We start from the raw sequence: 19780 nt of genomic DNA on the forward strand, positions 1-19780 counted from the left end.
CAACTGCAACACAAATCCTTTAGTCGATTCATAAAACGTTTTTCAGAGATGTTTCGAAAAGTCCTAAATAAACCATGTAATTAAAAGTAAAATGTGTAGTAAGTATATGAGTAGATTTCTGTTAACTCAGCTACTTTCAAACAATCCAAGTCTCGATAGATTTTTAATAGGGCTCCTTAAAATAAAATAAGTATAAATTATATTTAATTGACAATATCATATCTGTAATAAATAATCTGTCTTTCTGTCTGCAACTGACAAACCCAGTCAGTGTCATGGAGATTAGACTTTGGTGTTAGAAACTGATTAACAAACATAACCTTTGAACATAAAACTTATTTAGGCCTACAACTAAATGTGAACTTTTTAGAAGTATAAGATTTTAATAAAATGTATTAAATAAGTCTCGTAGTACTGTAGTAGCCTATAAGTTGTTGGTATTGTTGACCAATGTTAAGGATCTTGGATTTCTTCCATTCTCCTGCAGGCGTCCCATTACTATTTGGTGAGCTGTGATGGTAAATCAGCATCTATTTTCTTTATTGCTGGGCATTGTAGCTGGACATTCCTGACATAAACAGGCGCCATGTTCTACATTATAGTAACTGGCACAGCAGAAAGAAAGAGTAGTACAACAACAAAAGAATATGCATATACCAAAGGCTAGCAGCAAGGCAAAATATTTCCCAACTGGTACCGGTAGTATATTAAAGGATTTTATATTGTTAATACAAGTTCAATCAAAGACATTAGCATCATGATGGAACACAGTGTAGCAGAACACTACAGTATTCATCTTCTTCTAGGTGAGAGTCACAGTCGTCTCATTTAACTGTGGAGATGTACTCAGAAAGATATCCTTCACACAGCAATGAACTAGTTATAACATGAGTACTTATTATTAATACTTTTTCATGTATTTTTTGACAGTGCGCCCTACTTGATAGACAGATGCCAACTGTGATACTTCCATATTTAAATGAATCAGTATTATGTTCTCTATACTGCAGTGTATAACATTATTAAGTTAAGCTATTTGTTGTATAAACTTTACAACATATGTGTGTGACTAATGCCTACCCACTTCACTTGCGTGATTTGGGTTCCACATACTGCGGATAGAAGGCAGGACTGTGACTCATTTTCAAATTGCACACCACTTCGGCGGCCCACGTTATGCATGATATGTATCTGTGTGAAGAGTCATGTTGTGTATTAGGGTGAGTGTATGTTAAGTGTTCGTGTAAGTGTAGTGTAGAGAATAGGTTAGGAATGATGATGAAGTTGAGGAAGGGAGAGGGGGAAATCTGGTGCCGGCACATAGCCTACTCCTGTCGAATAGCACCAAGGGGGCCGCCAGACTTAACGTCCCCATCCGATGGATGAATCACTATCAACAGTGACATATGCCTTCACTTCATATTATGCACTGTGGAGAGAATTGGGATTTAACCCAGGCACATTGGTGCACAATTTAGTGATTAGGTGTGTACCACCATTTCTCCTAGTCCCGAGGTAGAAATTTTCTTGTAAAATTTCTGACCCCGCCGGGAATCGAATCTGGGCCGGGTAGTCACTTTATAACATATAAGATGTAAGAAATGAAACCATACATTATTTTAGTAACATATTATTGTTATGTACTGTACCATATTCCAAAAGAAGTTATTTTATTTCAACATGAAGTAACAAGCTTTTATTTAGTTAAGAAGAGAATGTAAGTATCGGTAGGTCCCTATCTCCGCCATGTTAAATTGGTGCACTTTATGTACCTCTTTCTCTGAATGTATTTAAGGTAGAATCATGCAGTTTTGCACAGTAGTTGACAAGAATGTTTTTAATCATCCTTGGATTTTTCAGATTATAATGTTAGAAATATTGAAATTTGTCACCAAACATACCTACATTCTCCCCTTAAGCATCTTTACCTCAACTGTTTCCAAAATGGAACTTCTTTTGTCTCAACCTTTCATTTATATATATGCCAAAGTGTTGAACTATGAAGCATAGTTTCATCAGTCTTTCATTTTGCAGCAACCCAGACTGTGTGGTCCACGTTGGAAACGAAGAATTCAACTGTCACCATCTTATTCTTCAGTGCTACTCTTCATATTTCGACAAAGCATACTTCAAAGAAGCAGAGTTGCCTGAGGTAGAAATCATAAGTATGATGTAAGATTATACAGACAGAGTGAAAAATTCCAGTTAACTTCCTTTTTCTTCCCTTCCACATGTTCTACCAGTAGGCATAATATATTCTTAACCAGTTTACACCTATATGTAAGTATATTACATTTTCATAACAAAGATTTGTTTTGCCTCTGTATGGTACCGGTACTTGTTTAGAAACAATTCAAAACTAGTGTAGTAACAAGAAAGAACATACTATCAAAAATTTTGTTCAAATTTCTGTTTGTTGACACACCAGTAAGCTTAATAATATTACAACAATTTAAAGAGATTGGTATAAGTAACAGGATATTATAATCACTCTGTACAGTTTACTCTTGTCAATATTTCACATTAGGATTGAAATCTACAATTCTAGAGTCCTGGTATGTTAAGGTTACCAGATTTTGTTCAAATTTCCGAGAACAGGTATCGAATATATGAATATACTACTTCTGGCATTTCATTTCTGTTAGTTTTCCATTCACTTGTATTGCTTTTACATACTTTAGAGAATTGAGATACTCATTCCATTTACACACAAAATTATTCATCCTACTTAACTATTGGTATTTTTCAGAAGTGTAAATTTTTTTAAGCAGGTCTTCTTTGGACTCCAAATTTTGCAGCAAATTCCTGACAGCTCATGTTGAAGTTGGTTAAGATAACAAGCATATCTCGAAGAGTTTCTGAACTCATTCTGGATTTTTGACATGTCCACATCATGTTCACTGAATAAAAACTCTCTCCACTGAAACATTAGTCACATATTTCTTCAGGCAAGAAATGTCCTCAAATAAATTAGGTATCTTCATCTGGTCAAGTTCATCTACATTTGAACAAAAATAATGGAAAATTTCGTCAAAATTTTGCAGCATTTTTATAAAATTACAGTAATCAACACTGAAAATCTAGGAATATCTGAGGACAACTTATTAGATCCGGGGACATTCCAGAGACGACTTTTGTCCAGGAACAAAGCAAAATTCAGGGACTGTCCCCAGAAAACGGGGACGTCTGGTAAACTTTTGCTATGGAAGAATTTTACTTTTGATAACAAATTTATATGCATATGTGTGTGCACTTGCATATATTTTTTGTGTTTGTGTGAGAGAGAGAGAAAAAGGGAGATACATCTGATCTCTATTACAGTGATACTGATTCTCTGAGGGTAATAAGCCCGGTAGTTGTTGCTGCTGATGGTGATGATTATGATCTCTTTACTAAACATTATTTTTATATTACCCGAGTTTTGTTGTTTTTTGTTTAAGAAAGTTTGCCTGGATATATTTTTGAATAATTTGTATCATGACTGTCAAATTTCAGTATTTTAATTTCACTTCGTACTGTCAAGGTTGTTCAATGTTAGCGCACTGGCTTACAAGCCAGGCGGCCCGGGTTCAAATCCTGGTTGATCCATCATTCATTACTAGTGTAATGAGAATCTGCCTGTGGTGCACTCTGAATAGTCTTCGATGAACTAAATGGTTTATGCTTCTTGGCCTATGTAACATCTTGAGCATACTTATGGAGTCAGGGCAAATAATGGCATGTTAAGGGCTCTTTTCATAGCTGTGGCTCTTCGAGGGAAATGTCTGGAAGCTCACGAAGAAATTCTTTGCCTGTCTGATAGTGGAAGCAAAAGACAGATAGACATTATTGGTATCAACAGTTCCAAATCTTCATCTGAGATCATTGATCTGACTATTCGGTTTGAATTAAGCAAAGAACAACCTAAAGAAGGTCATGTCGAGAAGAAGAAAATCTTATCAACCATCAATACTGTATTTTTAAATAGTTATCAGCTCATATCAGGAACAGGTCTCTTTTCAGGTTCAAGGAGAACAATCCCAAAGTAAATTGGCGAAATAAATACGAAATTTTTTAAACTGTGCAGGACGAAATAGTAATTACTATTATCAGTTAATCGGTGGCAATTTTTAAAAATAATGTCTAAAACATTAGTAGCACATAAATGTCTTTAAGCTAATTACAGTTCTCTAAATAAATGTAAGGGAATAAAGATTTTGTTGCACAATATTACTGAAACGTGAAAACATTAAAAAAATTGTAATATTGAAATTACATGTTCTCGGTACGAAAAAATATTAACAATACCATCACATAGCATTCTTCTTTCACAATAGCCCGGCCATGACTCTCGAATTTGCTGTCTGCTAACATCAGGGACTGTCGAAATAAAATTCAATTCAAACACAGACTTCACTAGGCACTTGCACAGTAATTGAGACTCGTTCAGACATGGTTTCTTGTAAATACAATAGTTTTCTTATTCTAGCATAAAATATTTCAGTTTACAGTAATTTCATCTCTATAACAATTAATCTACGTTCAATTTGCATTTCAGTACCGATAAATTAATTTTTTTCTTTGTTCTTAACTTTAGTAATTGTCTCATATTTTAGTACTTACTGGTATGTTCAATTGTAATTGTAATAGTAAATTTAATATTAATTGTACCAGTAATTGTAATTTTAATTGTATTCATAATATTGTAAAGAGGAAGAGAAGGCCTCATGGGCTTACCTCTATCAGGTTAAATAAATAAATACCAAATACAAAATAGTGGTATTATAGTTACATCTTTGAACTGTTACAGAGCAATGTATCACCTAGAGCTTTTTCTCTCATCTATGACTGGATGATATCTGAAGGTTTAGAAAGCTACCAGCTTTTGAGAAGAGATAACATTTTAGAAGTATTTTTGGCGGCTCAATTTCTTGGAGTGAAAGGTATGGTATATTTGCCTAATATGATTTTTATCTTCCAAAAATATATTTTTATCAGTATCGAAGAGAACAGTCTATGATTTCTCTCGCAATCATGCATTATGCTCATAATAAAAAAATTATACAGTAGACTTTCTTGGTGATCAAGTGCCAAATAGACATGGGACCCAATATTCAAGTACCATGTCCAAAAATTGACTGTGGTCTATAAAAAAGTCCTTGGTATTGGAATACTTCCAGCTGAATAGTTTTGTAGATAAATGAGTATGAACAAAATAGCTGGGTCGTTAGAAGAAATTATGTGCCAGTCTGATAATATGCAGAAAATTACATTTTGGTATAAGATATGATATATGATATGATATGATATGATATGATATGATATGATATGATATGATATGATATGATATATGATATGATATGATATGATATGATATGATATGATATGATATGATATATATTTGATGTCAACATTTACATCCATGTAATGTGGACCTCACAATTTTGTATCTGGTGCCACAATTACATTCATTACAGATATACTTTTTGTAGACGCTCTTCTAATTTAGATGCATACCTCTTACTTATATTCCCTTATTATTGTATCCTCCTCTTTCCCTTACACTTATTCACTGTTTACTATAAATTGATTTCATATCAAATCTTTTCATATCTATTTCGGTCTTTCTATACCTCTTTCTGTTGATGATCTCTTCTGACATACTAAATTAAAAAATTGTCTTATATTTCCTCCATTCAGTCCATATTCTATATAGAACTATTGAGACACTGTTGTATATTGTGTAATTTATACCGGTAATTAAGAACAATTTTTTTTTTAATTCTGCAGTTCAGAAACTAATCTAATTTCTTTCATTTTCATTTACAGTCTTTTACGTTTATATTTATATCTTACTTACTTACTTACTTACAAATGGCTTTTAAGGAACCCGAAGGTTCATTGCCGCCCTCACATAAGCCCGCCAGCGGTCCCTATCCTGAGCAAGATTAATCCAGTCTCTATCATCATACCCCACCTCCCTCAAATCCATTTTAATATTATCCTCCCATCTACGTCTCGGCCTCCCTAAAGGTCTTTTTCCCTCCGGTCTCCCAACTAACACTCTATATGCATTTCTGGAGTCGCCCATACGTGCTACATGCCATGCCCATCTCAAACGTCTGGATTTAATGTTCCTAATTATGTCAGGTGAAGAATACAATGCGTGCAGTTCTGTGTTGTGTAACTTTCTTCAGTAGCCAGTTGATGCTCTTCAGAATGTATTTCTGTTGCTTTCAGTCTTTCTGATTCACTGATTAATATGTTTGCCATTATATTCGTATTGTCAGACAGTACAGATTCTTAAGAGTGTGGCTAACTTAGAAAGAAAAATAGAATCATAGCAAGAACAGTGTCCCTGAGTGAGAATGTTCTATGTAAAATTTACCAACCATTTCATATCACATCAAAATTCAAATCTGCTAGTTACCATACTCATCCATAATCCTGCCACTGGAGGTGGAGGGTTAATAAATTCTGCCCTACGTGTGCTTCCATCTCGTAAATGAAATCTTTCATACTGTCAGACTAGTACTGGTATATTCCACGAAGGTCTTCATTGACCATACCTGCAGGTGTTAAAACAAACGAATGCATTAGTAGAGGAACTATATTTTATAAAATTTTAAATGTTTGTTTTCCTCCATTTTCCCGATGTTGAATAATGTTCAAATCTGTAAACTTTCATTTTGATGTCAAGGATAAGGAAAATAATTAGGGAATAACTGAGTTTAGTAGTTCTCGAAAGAATTACTACCTAGCAGAATAACTATGATTAACTGATAAAATTTGTCATTATGTTATGTTTCAGAACTGGAAGAACAATGTTGGGCATTTATTGAGTGTGATGAGTTATTTTCTGAGGAAACGGCGTTTTTCCTTTATCTTGATGCTAAGAAATATGGACACACAGCCATCATGGAAATGATGATACCACGCATAATGAAATTCTTTCTTACTCTTGTGAGCTCGAAGGACTTTCTTGATCTCTCAGCTGAGGAACTTTGTGAATTTCTACGTTCAAACTACATATGTGTTCACAGGTAAATCATTTACTAACGAACAATAGCAAATTAATGTCAACAATTGAGGGATGTTTAGCAAAAACGTCAGTTGTCCAAAATCATATTTTTGTGGGAATCTTGAAAAAATTTCACTGCATCAACAATTATTCCCATTTCACGTTGGTAATTTGTATTAACACACTTTTTAGTTACTGGATTATCTTCAATATGTTGTTTACACATAACACATAATATTTGGATAATTGGAGCAAAAACTCCTTTGGACAAATGACATTTTTACTTGAAAAATTCCACATTCACAATGCAGAATGCAAAATGCAACAAAACACATTAGCGTCTGCGGCTGCTACTCTGGTGCTGCTAACACTGTGTAGATCATACCTGCACAAACAGCGCTCAACGAGCACGCGCGCTCCTTCGCAGTGGGAGAGCTATGTTTACCGCTCGCCGAAACGGAAAGGAAGATATGTCAGAATTACATAGACTTGCTGTAGGTAGAGGAGAGGGAAACTATCTAGTGGAGTGCAGTGTGTATTCTCAGTAACTGTTTCACGTTGCTTACCTACTGCTATAGTACTGTATGGAGGAATCTAAAAGACGGAAAAGTGGTGATCAGGCAAATTCTTTCAGTGTTGCATGGGAAAATGCTTATTTTTTCATACCTGCTGGAGTAAATACTCAGTGCTTTATCTGCCACAACATTTTGAAAGGTAGAAAGAAACGTAACATAATGCGTCATTACGAGTCCAGACATAAAGATACTGAAGATACTGTATTAATCTTCAACAATTTAAAAATCTCTCTTCAGGGTAAAGGCCAGCTCAGTGTTGAATAAATTACGGGATTTCAGTCGTAAACTTAACTTTTCGTAAGCCAGTTTCGGGAAGGTAATATGACTTACTTTCGAACGATAGAAACTGCTCGTGATGAAGCCATGTTAAACGATTATGTGCAAATATTAATTGAAATTCAAAATGAATTTAATTCTAGGTTCCAAGATCTTGTCTTAAGGTCCACACCTTTGGAGTAACGGTTAGCGCGTCTAGCCGCAAAACCAGGTGGCCTGGGTTCGATTCCCAGTCGGGGCAAGTTACCTGGTTGAAGTTTTTCCGGAGTTTTCCCTCGACCCAGAATGAGCAAATGCTGAGTAACTTTCGGTGCTGGACCCCAGACTCATTTCACCGGCATTATCACCTTCTCATTCAGACGCTAAATAACATAAGCTGTTGCTAAAGCGTCGTAAAATAAACTACTAAAAATTTTGTCTTAATTGGAAAGAAGTTTAAAGTTATCATAATAAATTCCTTCAACACCAGTTGAAACAGTGTCATATAAGTTACAGGTGGGCCCAGTTGGCGCAGTTGGTATAGAGCTGGCCTTCTATGCCCGAGGTTGCGGGTTCGATTCCGGGTCAGGTCGATTGCATTTAAGTGTTCTTAAATGCGACAGGCTCATGTCAGTAGATTTACTGGCATGTAAAAGAACTCCTGCGGGACAAAATTTCGGCACACGGGCGACGCTGATATAACCTCGGCAGTTGCGAGCGTCGTTAAATAAAACATAACATTTAACCATTTACAGCTCGGACTTACTGATCTTCAATGTGACTTAAGGGCTAAAGATCGTTTGAATAATACTACTAGCCTGGTTGAGTTTTACAAGACTAAACATTAGCAATAATATCCACGACTACACAGGCTGGCTGTGAAAATGTTTGCTATGTTTGGCTCAACATTTATATTTGTGAGCAAACGTTTTCTATAATCAACATTAATAAAGGCAGGCATCGAACATCTGTAAATGATGTTTCATTACGATCAGTAGGCCACTGTTCCTTTCAGCTGCCAACAACATAAAACCCGTTTCGATATACTGATAAATAAAAAACATAACACAGATATTGTACATTTAAGTAGATATCAAATTTCTATTATTTCTGTAAAATAAATATTTCTGTATTAATTAATAAGTCCAAGATAGTTTTGCAAACACTCAACGGGAATTCATTTCATAAACACTCGTAATAGTACTTGCTTTTGTGTACATTTTGTACGAGATCACCCCTTCTTCCAGTCCACCCTTATACAGAACGTAGCTAATATCTGCATTCCGCTCATGAGCTGTGAGCCGGCTCGGAGAGCGCAAACCTTGTGCAGGCCTGGTGTAGATCAATGAAACCTGGACAACTGACATTCTTACAAGAAATATTGTGGACTACTGACATTTTAACAGAAACAATTTTTAGAAGCCATTCGACACTGTATTATTGACGTTTTCAAAGAACTGAATACATGTGATCATGCATGTCCCAGAGGAGCATCAGATGGCCACTCTAACTAAAATTACCAGATTTTGGACAACTGACGTTTTTGCTAAACACCCCTCAATTTTGCTATTCTGTTACCTGTATATTAAATAATACTCATATGCACAATTGTCTCAGATCAAGACACTTGTGTTTTAAGTATCTTGTAATAGTATAAAGTGATATATTTATATCTGTTGGTATTAATCTTAAATTAAGAAAACCTTGAAAATTAAATAATTACAAAAACATGCGTACTATTTAGAAGAGGTACAGACTGAACTTTTTTCCAGTTACAGTTAATAAATAAGGAATTCACAACGTTTCGAAAATGAGTTAGATTAGTTGTAGACTATTCTGCCAGATAAAGATGATTCCCAACTTACCACGAAAATAGAGTGGAAATATTCCATTTAGCTATTGAGCTTATTGTTACTCATACACTCTCCATCTCAATGCATTTTGCAATGAAAAATGTAATTATGGGTGAAAAACATATATTCAAAAATGAATGTACACACCCTGGAAGACTACTAAACAAATTATCAACATAGAACTGGGATACCAAACAAAAAAAGGAATGAAGTTACTTCATACATTATGTAAACTTATACAATAGTTATTGTTCCCGGCTTTTCCTACTTCTCTCTCTTTTCTTCTTCTCAATTTTTATTGTCATCATCATAGTCATATTCTTCTTCCAATTTTCCTTCTCTCCCTTTTCATTCTTCTTCTGTTTTTTTCTTGTACTCCTCCTCTTCCCAAACAAATTAGACGCGGAGTGTACTACAGTTTCATTCAGCTATCGTTTTCCTAAGATCCTAAGTCTTTCTAACATTCAGATGCATCTGCCAAGGTGTCCTTCGACACCTCTTCAACAGCCATCACACACTCATGAATGAACGTCTATTTGAAGGCTCTGTACATGAATACAGTATTACAAAAATGTATTGCCTATTGGATGTTGCTGATATTTCCAATTATAACCTCATAAATAAAGAAAATTAATGTTCAGAAAATTCAGAATACATGTTTCTTGTCTCATTTATTAGCATTTAATACAAACACTATACCCATAGGCTTTCTAGTCAGGTTGCCCTCGGTAGTGCAGTTGGTATAGCACTGGCCTTCTATGCTCGAGGTTGCGAGTTCGATCCCGGTCGAGGTCGATGGCATTTAAGTGTGTTTAAATGTGACAGGCTCATGTCAGTAGAATTACTGGCATGTAAAAGAACTCCTGCGGGACAAAATTCCGGCACACCAGCGACACTGATATAACCTCTGCAGTTGTGAGCATCGTTAAATAAACCATAATTTATTTTTTATTATTTAGTTCTTTCTAGTCAGTGTAAAATGTTAAAAAAATTCATTATTATTGTTACAAACTGCAATTTTGCACTACCTGTTACTCTTTGTTGCAAAGTGGTCTCCGCATAATATGATGGAGATCACTGATGAATAATTCAACTAGGCATACTGAAAAGAGTATGGATTGACATCCATCGGGCAAACATACTACAGACGTTCATGAAGTTGCACATCAAGAAACAAAAAACAGTAATAGAGAAAACATCACACCTGATTGAAGTTTTGACTGAAAAAATCTAAATTATGCTTTATTTAATGACGCTCGCAACTGCAGAGGTTATATCAGCATCACCGGTATGCCGGAATTTTGTCCCGCAGGAGTTCTTTTACATGCCAGTAAATCTACTGACATGAGCCTGTCGCATTTAAACACACTTAAATGCCATCGACCTCGGCCGGGATCGAATTTGCAACCTCGAGCATAGAAGGCCAGCACTATACTAACTACACTACCGAGGACGACGGTTTTGACTGATATGTACATACATCTATTATCAAGTAGCATTACATTTCACTTGACAATGTCTGAAACTTTTATACAAGTCTATTGGCAACTAATAAATGAATACTGAATAACTTTACGATATGTGTCAGAGGAAGAATAATTGTTTGTATAATCTGAAGTCTGATTAGTGTAATATGTTACTAATCAGTGATGTATGCAATGGAGAGAGAAAGGAATTGACCACTCTACCCCATTATCTCCTGGCTTAGTTGCCTCATGAGTGATATCTTATTGGTGTCACGAGGTTCAAACCTGTCTTCGGACAGTTGACTAAACAACAACAAAGAAAACATGTGATATTGTTAAGAAGATTATCATCATCACCATCATCATTATTCTTGCTTCTACAGCTCTATGTGGATCTTGGCCTTCCTAAGATGTGTTTCACATTATTACTTGCTTATTGCCAATCTCCTCCAATTATTTCTTTCCAGATTTTATTCGTAGTGTCTTTCTCGACTGCATATTTTCATCTTAACTTTAACTTTGGTCTTACTCTTAGTGTAGTCCGTTTGGTTTTACAATGAAAAGCCTTCTTGTTAAGCTATCCTTCTTCATTCTCATGACATTGACATGACTGGCCCATTTTAATACTGTATATTAATTTTAATACGTTTTACTATCGGTATATCTGATTCACTGTTTTGTATAACTTATACAGGCTGTAAATGTCATCATTATATCTTTGTCTCTATTTTTTTTCATCCCGTATTGCTTCGAAGATGCATCTGTTTGGTTAATATCCATGCTTCTGAAGCATAATATGGTACTGCTGGTACCTGTCTTATCAATATGTTGTACAACGAAAGTTTAGATTTTCTTAAAATTAAATGGAATTTCGTATGTTTTTTAAGACCATAGTCACATTTGTTTGCTAAAAATTTATTTGCTAAGATTCCTCAGAGTAAATTTGAAAATGTCTTCCACCTGCATCCATACACAACTGTACTTGTCGCACCATATTCTGTGACGTTCTCCGAAGTGTATCCCCGATTTCTTTGCAGCTTTCTGACATGTGCAATATGAATAGCCTGTCTTCTGGCTCAATTAGCACAATTATTTCTTTGGTGAGTTCACTAAACATCCTCGAACATCATCAATACAGTCTTGACTTCTGCAGGTCTGTGTTTTCCACTCTCGCTGAGAAGCAAGCCAGTTGTCTCCAGATTTCTTTCCATCAATGAAATTGTTGACCTAGTTGAAACATTGCACACACCAAATTCTCTTCAAAATGCCCGTTGTGTTTGAATCAAGGAATTTGTCTTCCAATACGTTTTCACAATAAAAACATGCTGCCGAATTGAGAACTGGATGTTTGTGTTATGACTGCAAAAATTAAATACTGCAAACTAATTACTAGTAGGCAACAATAATCATAATAGTCAACAATGGATGGTAGGTATGCCAATATAGATTCTCTCAGAGCCATTAAGATCATTAAACTCGATTTCAAGTTTATACTAGCTTTCAGAGGAAAATTATAACTCATTAAAATTGTAAAGGTTTATATGTTGTTGTTGTTGTTTTCTAATGCCAGGCATTTGACAATAAAGTCATTTAATCTCTTGCACTCCAATATTTTTCAAAGATATTATCATGGCCAGCCACTGAAACACAGATTTTGAGGTGTTCCGAATCCATTTCTTGGTTTGAGTTGCACAATGGGCAGTTAGGGGACTGATATATTCCAATTCTATGCAGGTGTTTGTCCAAACAATCATGGCCTGTTGCCAATCTAAATGCAGCTACAGACGATTTTCGTGGTAAATCGAGAATTAACTGTGGATTATGATGCAGAGAATTCTATTTTTTCCCTTGAGATTGTGTTATCAAATTTTGTTTGTTGAAGTCTAAGTATGTAGATTTAATAAATCTTTTCACAGAGTAATACGTAGATTTAGTAACAGGTCTGTAAGTAGCAGTGCTGCCCTTCTTTGCTAAAGCATCCACATTCTCGTTTCCCAGAATTCCACAATGGGATGGTATCCATTGGAATACAATTCTTTTATTGAGTGATATTAATTGAGACAGCATTTTAGTTATTTCTGCTGTTTGAGATGAAGGTGTGTGTTTAGAGACTATTGATAGAATAGCTGCTTTGGAGTCTGACAATATAACTGCATTCTTAAATTTATTGATGTGGTATAGAAGATTCCTGAGACTTTCACTTATTGCAATGATTTCTCCATCAAAACTTGTTCTTCCATATCCAAGAGATCTATAAAGTGAGAAGAGACAGCACGTAACATCTGCACCGGCACCTTGTCCTCTGGAGATCAAGGATCCGTCGATGTATAAATGAAGCCAGTTTTGTGGAGGGTACTTAATATTAATTGTCTCTAAAGACAATTGTTTCATTATTTCAGTGTTTACTTCTGATTTCAGTATTTCTTCTGTTAAATTTAGATTATATTCTATATTTAATAGTTAAAGGGTTTGGTTTATATGGATCACTGTGTATAATAACTATAGTACCTGTATATAACTTGGGTGTTTTTATAAAAATCTGATACATTGTATGTTATTGTTTAGGAGGAGAAAAATAACTGTAGTAAGACAGTGATGATAGTAACAGGAATAATAATAGTACTCTTAATAATAGAGTAATGAAACGGGTAACATTAAAATTAACAATTTTGTTTGTTCAGTGAAATAGAAGTATTTATGTCAGCTGTTCGATGGCTAATGCATGATTGGAAACGTCGTCAGAAGCATCTGATTGAAGTGATGACCTGCATAAGATTTGGTCTCTGTGCTCCATGGCAGTTAATTGATATTCAACGCAATCCAGAAAATCCTGAATTTGTTGAATTAATGTCCAATGCAGACGTTCAGAAACTTGTAGAAGAAGGTGTAGCGTAAGTAAATTTATTTGCATCATATATGAGGGCTTCTTTTTGTTCTGAATGATTCTATAAATTGCTGCAACAATTTGTTTTCAATGTGTCTCTTGTCAAATACAGAATAATATTGTAAATAAAAAAATCCTCTGGTTTTAGAATGACATATTGTCAGCTGTCTAGTCTTTAACTTCATATTACAAATTTAGTTTCTTTGAACTGTTTCATTAATGCACTTTAATATACAATGCTAATCAACTACAGAGTGTTCAGTTACATAATTTAAGTTGACCAAGCGGCACACAACTGGCATAAAGGCCATGCAACACGAGGTAAACTGTCTCCCGCACGCTTGGCAGTCCAGTTCAGTCTATCTGTAGAAGTAGTTGTGTTGACGTTAAATTGTGTGTTATTCTTTTGATTGTATGAATGTAGTGTTTAGATTTAGGAGTGGTTGTGTTAATATTAGATTGCATGTTATTCTTCTGATTGTGTTAGTAAAGTGTTTAGATTAATTTGCTCACATGGTATCGCAGAAATTTACATTACCAGTAGAGCAAAGAATTTTCATAGTAGAGATTTATCTCAAGAAGAGTGATTGCAGAAAGGTAAAAAGACGATTTGCAAGAAAATTTCCTGATGTTACCGTTCCACATAGCAACAGCAACAAAAGACCACACCTAAATGTAAACCTAAATCTGTGCTTGTGAGGGGTTAGGGGGTGAAGGGTTGAGAGGTAAGGGTGTGTATTTTTTTTACCCCTACGTCCATTGGGCTAAAATCATGAGTAACTCTTACAAAAGAGTGCTTCGTTGCATTTGCTATCAATCGCCAGATTCATGAACAGAGTAAAATTTTGTCCATACATTCATAAATTGTGGAATGATGATAGGAGAAAGGATAGTAGTACGCTGACTAAACATTCTGCCACATTTTTTCTCCCCTCCCTCCAGCAGAAATTCTACTTCGATTGGAACTTAAGCTGTCAGTGGTGTTGTCAGTGATCGATTACGACTACTAGCTCGTGAGCAGTTTCTCACAACTTCTGTAACTTGACTTTTTTTTATAATGAAGACTGGGACAAAAAAAATGTAAAACTGCTCAAACTTAAATTATCCTAGTTTTGTTATAAATAAGAAAAAATGACAAAAGGTACTCAGGAAAAGCACGAAAAATAAATAAAATAGGATGAATAAAAATAATATTGTTTTAAATAGGAAAGATTTCCGAAAGTATCTGTTAGCTGTGGATTAACTATGAATATGTGTTTCAGTGCTACAAACCTTTGCGAGGAAAAGTCACTAGTATATACAAATAGGCTCTGATCACTTGTGATCTGGGACATAGGCCTACTTAGTTTCCCTTTACCAAACTTTATACTTGAAACTAACGTAACTAAGTCATAAATACCATTTTTTTTGTGGTTATATCGCTATTAATGACTAGTCTGTTTCTTATGCCCTTCTTCTGTAACCGCATAGTACGAAATGTGTAGTCCATTACTACGTACTATACAAATAAATTAATGAATGAATAAATATTAAATACACTTATGTACGTATATATTCAATGTATTTATCATATACAGTATATTATTTTATTGAATTCCTATATTTGAAGTTAACGTTATGTTTGGTTAGGTTAGAGCTTAGAGAAGAGTCGAAAGATAATACTCTATTGTAGCCCTCTTGAGCTTAGGTACATGCATAGGAGCAGTGTGTACAGTATATTTTAATTAAATGTTTGGCTTCGATGAATGAATTATACGATTGTGATAGATAATGTACCGGTGCAATAGATTAGGCTGATTAGAGGTTAGATCAGTACAAATAGTATGCAGTATCTGTTTAATTAACTTTTTAGTGCATTTGTTTCAATATAATTAGTATGAAGTTGTACTGGTTATGTTAGATTAGAGCTCAGACATTACAGTACAATTTATTCACTTATTTTTACATTGGGATTAGATTGAAGTAGTAAAGCTACTTATACATAATGTTAGGTTAGAACTTAGGTCAGAGTTTACAGTATAGGTATTATTTAATTCTTTCTGAAGGCCATTTGGTTTCGACATATGTATGAAGTAACTTATATTATACTAGTTAATATTAAGTTAGAGCTCAGATTAGCACACTTACCGGTACAATATTTTTCATTTAATTTTTAGGGCCTCGCCCCCAAGTGGTCTAGTAGTTACTGTTCGATATGAGGCCCACATGTTCAAGCCTGGATTGTGAAACGAGTGGGCCCCAGTTCAAATCTCGGTTGGGACATCTTAGGGATTTTTCCGATGTTTTAACGCAACCAATAATAATAATAATAATAATAATAATAATAATAATAATAATAATAATAATAATAATAATACTTTATTGCCAGAAGAAAGATACATATTGATTTTTTTTTATATAAGAACTCTCTAGCACCCCCAGAAAAAGTAAGTTACATACTCGTGCTCAGGGAGCATTCCACAAATTGAAGCAGAATTACTGGGTAACTTCGGCGTTGGATCTTGGACTCATTTTGCCATAATTTATGCAAATATCATTGTCATCACTCCCATAGCCCAGGTTAAGTTCACAGTGCAACGTGCTGTTTGCATACAAGAGTGCGGCCACTCAGCGACATATACAGTATCATTCACAGAATGGAAATGATAGCAATCACATTAAACCTCAGGCTGCTGTGCAAGCCTTTGGGTCCTTCCTCCGTCAAGGGGAGAAGGAACTCTGTACTAAAGGTCAGCACTTCAACTCTCCTCTTGTCTGTACACACACTGAGGATGCACGCATTCATTGTGCAGGCATTTGTAGTCCTAACATTTTATGAGCTCAGGGTATAAACATTGGCACATTCGAGACTGTTCATTATGACATAGAAGTTTATACATTTGTTACGCCGCGTCATAAAGGTGGTCGAGAATTACTGCTGTTGTGTTCATTGTGGGAGTGGATGTTGTTTCTCAACAGTCCTGGTCACATTGAACTGTAAATTGTATCTTCATCACTTCGTGTTTTGAAATTGGGTCCATTGGTTAATGGTTATTGTTTAATGTGGATTGCCAACATAAACCAACCAGAGTTGACAGTGAAGTACCGGTACCTGTCCCAGAAATGAAGTTTTTCCGAACTGCTATAAATATCCCACAAACTGTTACTTTCTTCCATCTACGCATAGGCAGAGATTTTTTAATATCAAACTGATGTCCCAAGTTAGTTTTGTTTTTAGAAATCGTAATAACGTCTCATTACCATCACAATTACACAAAATATTTAGGCAAATTATCAATCCATATCGATTTTTTCGTACTTAAACTTAAGTAAACATTAACACAAAGATATATTATTCAGTCTCCGCCAATGAAGCAAATTTATTCAACTTTAAATGAATAGGCATGTGTAACATACATAGACCACCTATTAGATGTAGGAAGAAAGAGCAGTACGCGAAATATTTAACACTCACCTTAAATTACTGTTATTTATTTTCTACATGGCAGTAGACTTATTAGCAGTGAAAACAACAGAATATGAACCTGGTACACTCACCACATACTTTTAAAATCAATTTGTAATACTTCGTAATATAGAGTGTGACATTGTATGAGGCAGAAACATGGACATTACGACGAAGTGAAGAGAAGCAAATAGAAGCATTTGAAATGTGGATATGGAGAAGAATGGAACGTGTGAAGTGGACAGAATAAGAAATGAAGCTGTGTTGGAAAGAGTGGGTGAAGAAAGAATGATGCTGAAACTGATCAGGAACAGGAAAAGAAATTGGTTGGGTCACTGGCTGAGAAGAAACTGCCTACTGAAGGATGCACTGGAAGGAATGGTGAACGGGAGAAGAGTTCGGGGTAGAAGAAGATATCAGATCATAGACATTAGATATATGGATTGTATGAGGAAACGAAGAGGAAGGCAGAAAATAGGAAAGATTGGAGAAAGCTGCTGGATTTACAGTGAAAGACCTGCCCTTGGGCAGAACACTAAATGAATGAATCTTAAGTTTACGTGTGTATGCTTCTGTTAGTATTAAATTTCCTATTGAAGGGTAACTTTATATAAAGCTACGTTTTTTTTGGAAGTAATCGATAACTGCATACTGGTATTTCATCACTGCTGATGATGCACACATGCCGATCCCTGTTCTGCACTAAAACTGACAATTTTAGAATTTATTTTTTTAATCTTTTTCCATTAGGTTTTCCATCATCAAGTATTGGTGCGATGATGAAAATTACCACCACTTCATTAATCTACATGGTCTAACTGAACCAGCTCCCAGAAACTGGATTGGTGAAAATAAGGTACTTACTAATAATTTGTCAATTAAATGGATTAATAAATTTTCCTTTTCACTTATTAAATATAATTTGTCTTACTCTAATCTGAATCCTTAACATGAAGATAATGCTGTATATTAGTGTATTCATTGATGTACATAGCAGAGAAAGTTTATATCTAGACATAGGGTAACTTTATTGAAAATTTACAATTACTCTTTACTCATGCCAGGTATACTGGTACCTTTGAGAATTTCGTCGTAATGTTCATGTTTCTTCTCCACACAAAGCATTTCAAAGTCTCTTCCTTAGTTCTTTTTCCATTTGTTAGAAGAAGATGCTCCTTTTTCTATTAAAAGCTTCCTTTGCCATTGCTATCCTCCTTTTGATTTCCTGGCAGCAGCTCATATTACTGCTTATAGTACACTCCAAGTATTTGAAGCTGTCCACTTGCTCTACTGCCTCATTTAGAATTCGCAAGTTTATCTTCTGTATTTTTCTTCCTATGACCATGATCTTCGTCTTGTTTGCATTTATCTTCATCCCATACTGTTCATATGTCATTTTGCTCCAGTAGCAGATCCCTTAATATCTCTTCTTCTCCTAACAATGCCATATCATCAGCAAATCTTATACACCTTATTCTTCTTCCTCCTACTATCACTCCTCCCATGTTCTGAAAACAGTTCTTCACTAAATTCTCCAAGTATATGTTGATATGATGATAAAGGGTATCCTTGACGTACTTCTCTTCCTATTTCGCTTCCTTCTGACATTTCTTCTCCTATTCTGATTTGACTTGTTGTTTCATATAAAGATTACTGATCAGCCTCCTCTCTTACCAATCCACACCAATTTTCTTTAGGATCCGATCGGTTTATTCCAATCCACTCTGTCAAACGCTTTTTCTAAGTCCACAAATACTATATACATACTTCTTTATTCTTCTTGAAGTATCTGTTGCCGATTGTTCATAGTAGTCCAATTACATTCCTCGTATCTTTTCCCTTTCTAAAGCCAAACTGCTCTTCTCCCAAATGTCCTTCCATCTTAGAATATAAACGTCGATTCAGTATTTGCAGGAGAATCTTGGTCGAGTGTGATATCAGGCTGATAGTCCCGAACTCATTACATTTCTTGGCATTATTTTTCTTCGGTATTTGTAGCAACACTGAATCTGTAAAATTTTCAGGTCATTCACCTTTCTCATACATTTCCTTGTATAATGATAGAATTTGCTTCTTGTCTTCACCCAAGCATTTCACTAATTCAACGGAGATTCCATCAACTCCTATTGCTTTCTCATTCTTCATTTCCATAAGCGCTAGTTCAACTTCTTTGCTTAAAATAGAAAATTCTTTTTCGTCTTCTGATACATGTGATTCATCTTCTATAGCTAACTCATTTGGACGATTCCCTCTCTCATATAACTCTTCTACTGTTAGGAGAAAATCCACAAACGATTAGGGA

General features: G+C 35.1%; 1 protein-coding gene across 6 annotated transcripts in view; it reads left to right on the forward strand.

The window, feature by feature from the left end:
• LOC138715203 (uncharacterized) overlaps positions 1-19780 on the forward strand; it is a 120418-nt gene that overhangs the window by 62096 nt on the left and 38542 nt on the right. For all 6 annotated transcript variants that reach the window (XM_069847849.1, XM_069847846.1, XM_069847844.1 and 3 more), the window contains 5 exons: positions 2035-2152; positions 4790-4922; positions 6791-7022; positions 13831-14040; positions 18229-18334. In XM_069847849.1, the coding sequence (XP_069703950.1) occupies positions 2035-2152; positions 4790-4922; positions 6791-7022; positions 13831-14040; positions 18229-18334 (799 nt within the window). The remainder of the gene's footprint in view (positions 1-2034; positions 2153-4789; positions 4923-6790; positions 7023-13830; positions 14041-18228; positions 18335-19780) is intronic.

The sequence above is a fragment of the Periplaneta americana genome, chromosome 15 (genome assembly GCF_040183065.1).
Source record: "Periplaneta americana isolate PAMFEO1 chromosome 15, P.americana_PAMFEO1_priV1, whole genome shotgun sequence".
NCBI classification, from domain to species: Eukaryota; Metazoa; Arthropoda; class Insecta; order Blattodea; family Blattidae; genus Periplaneta; species Periplaneta americana.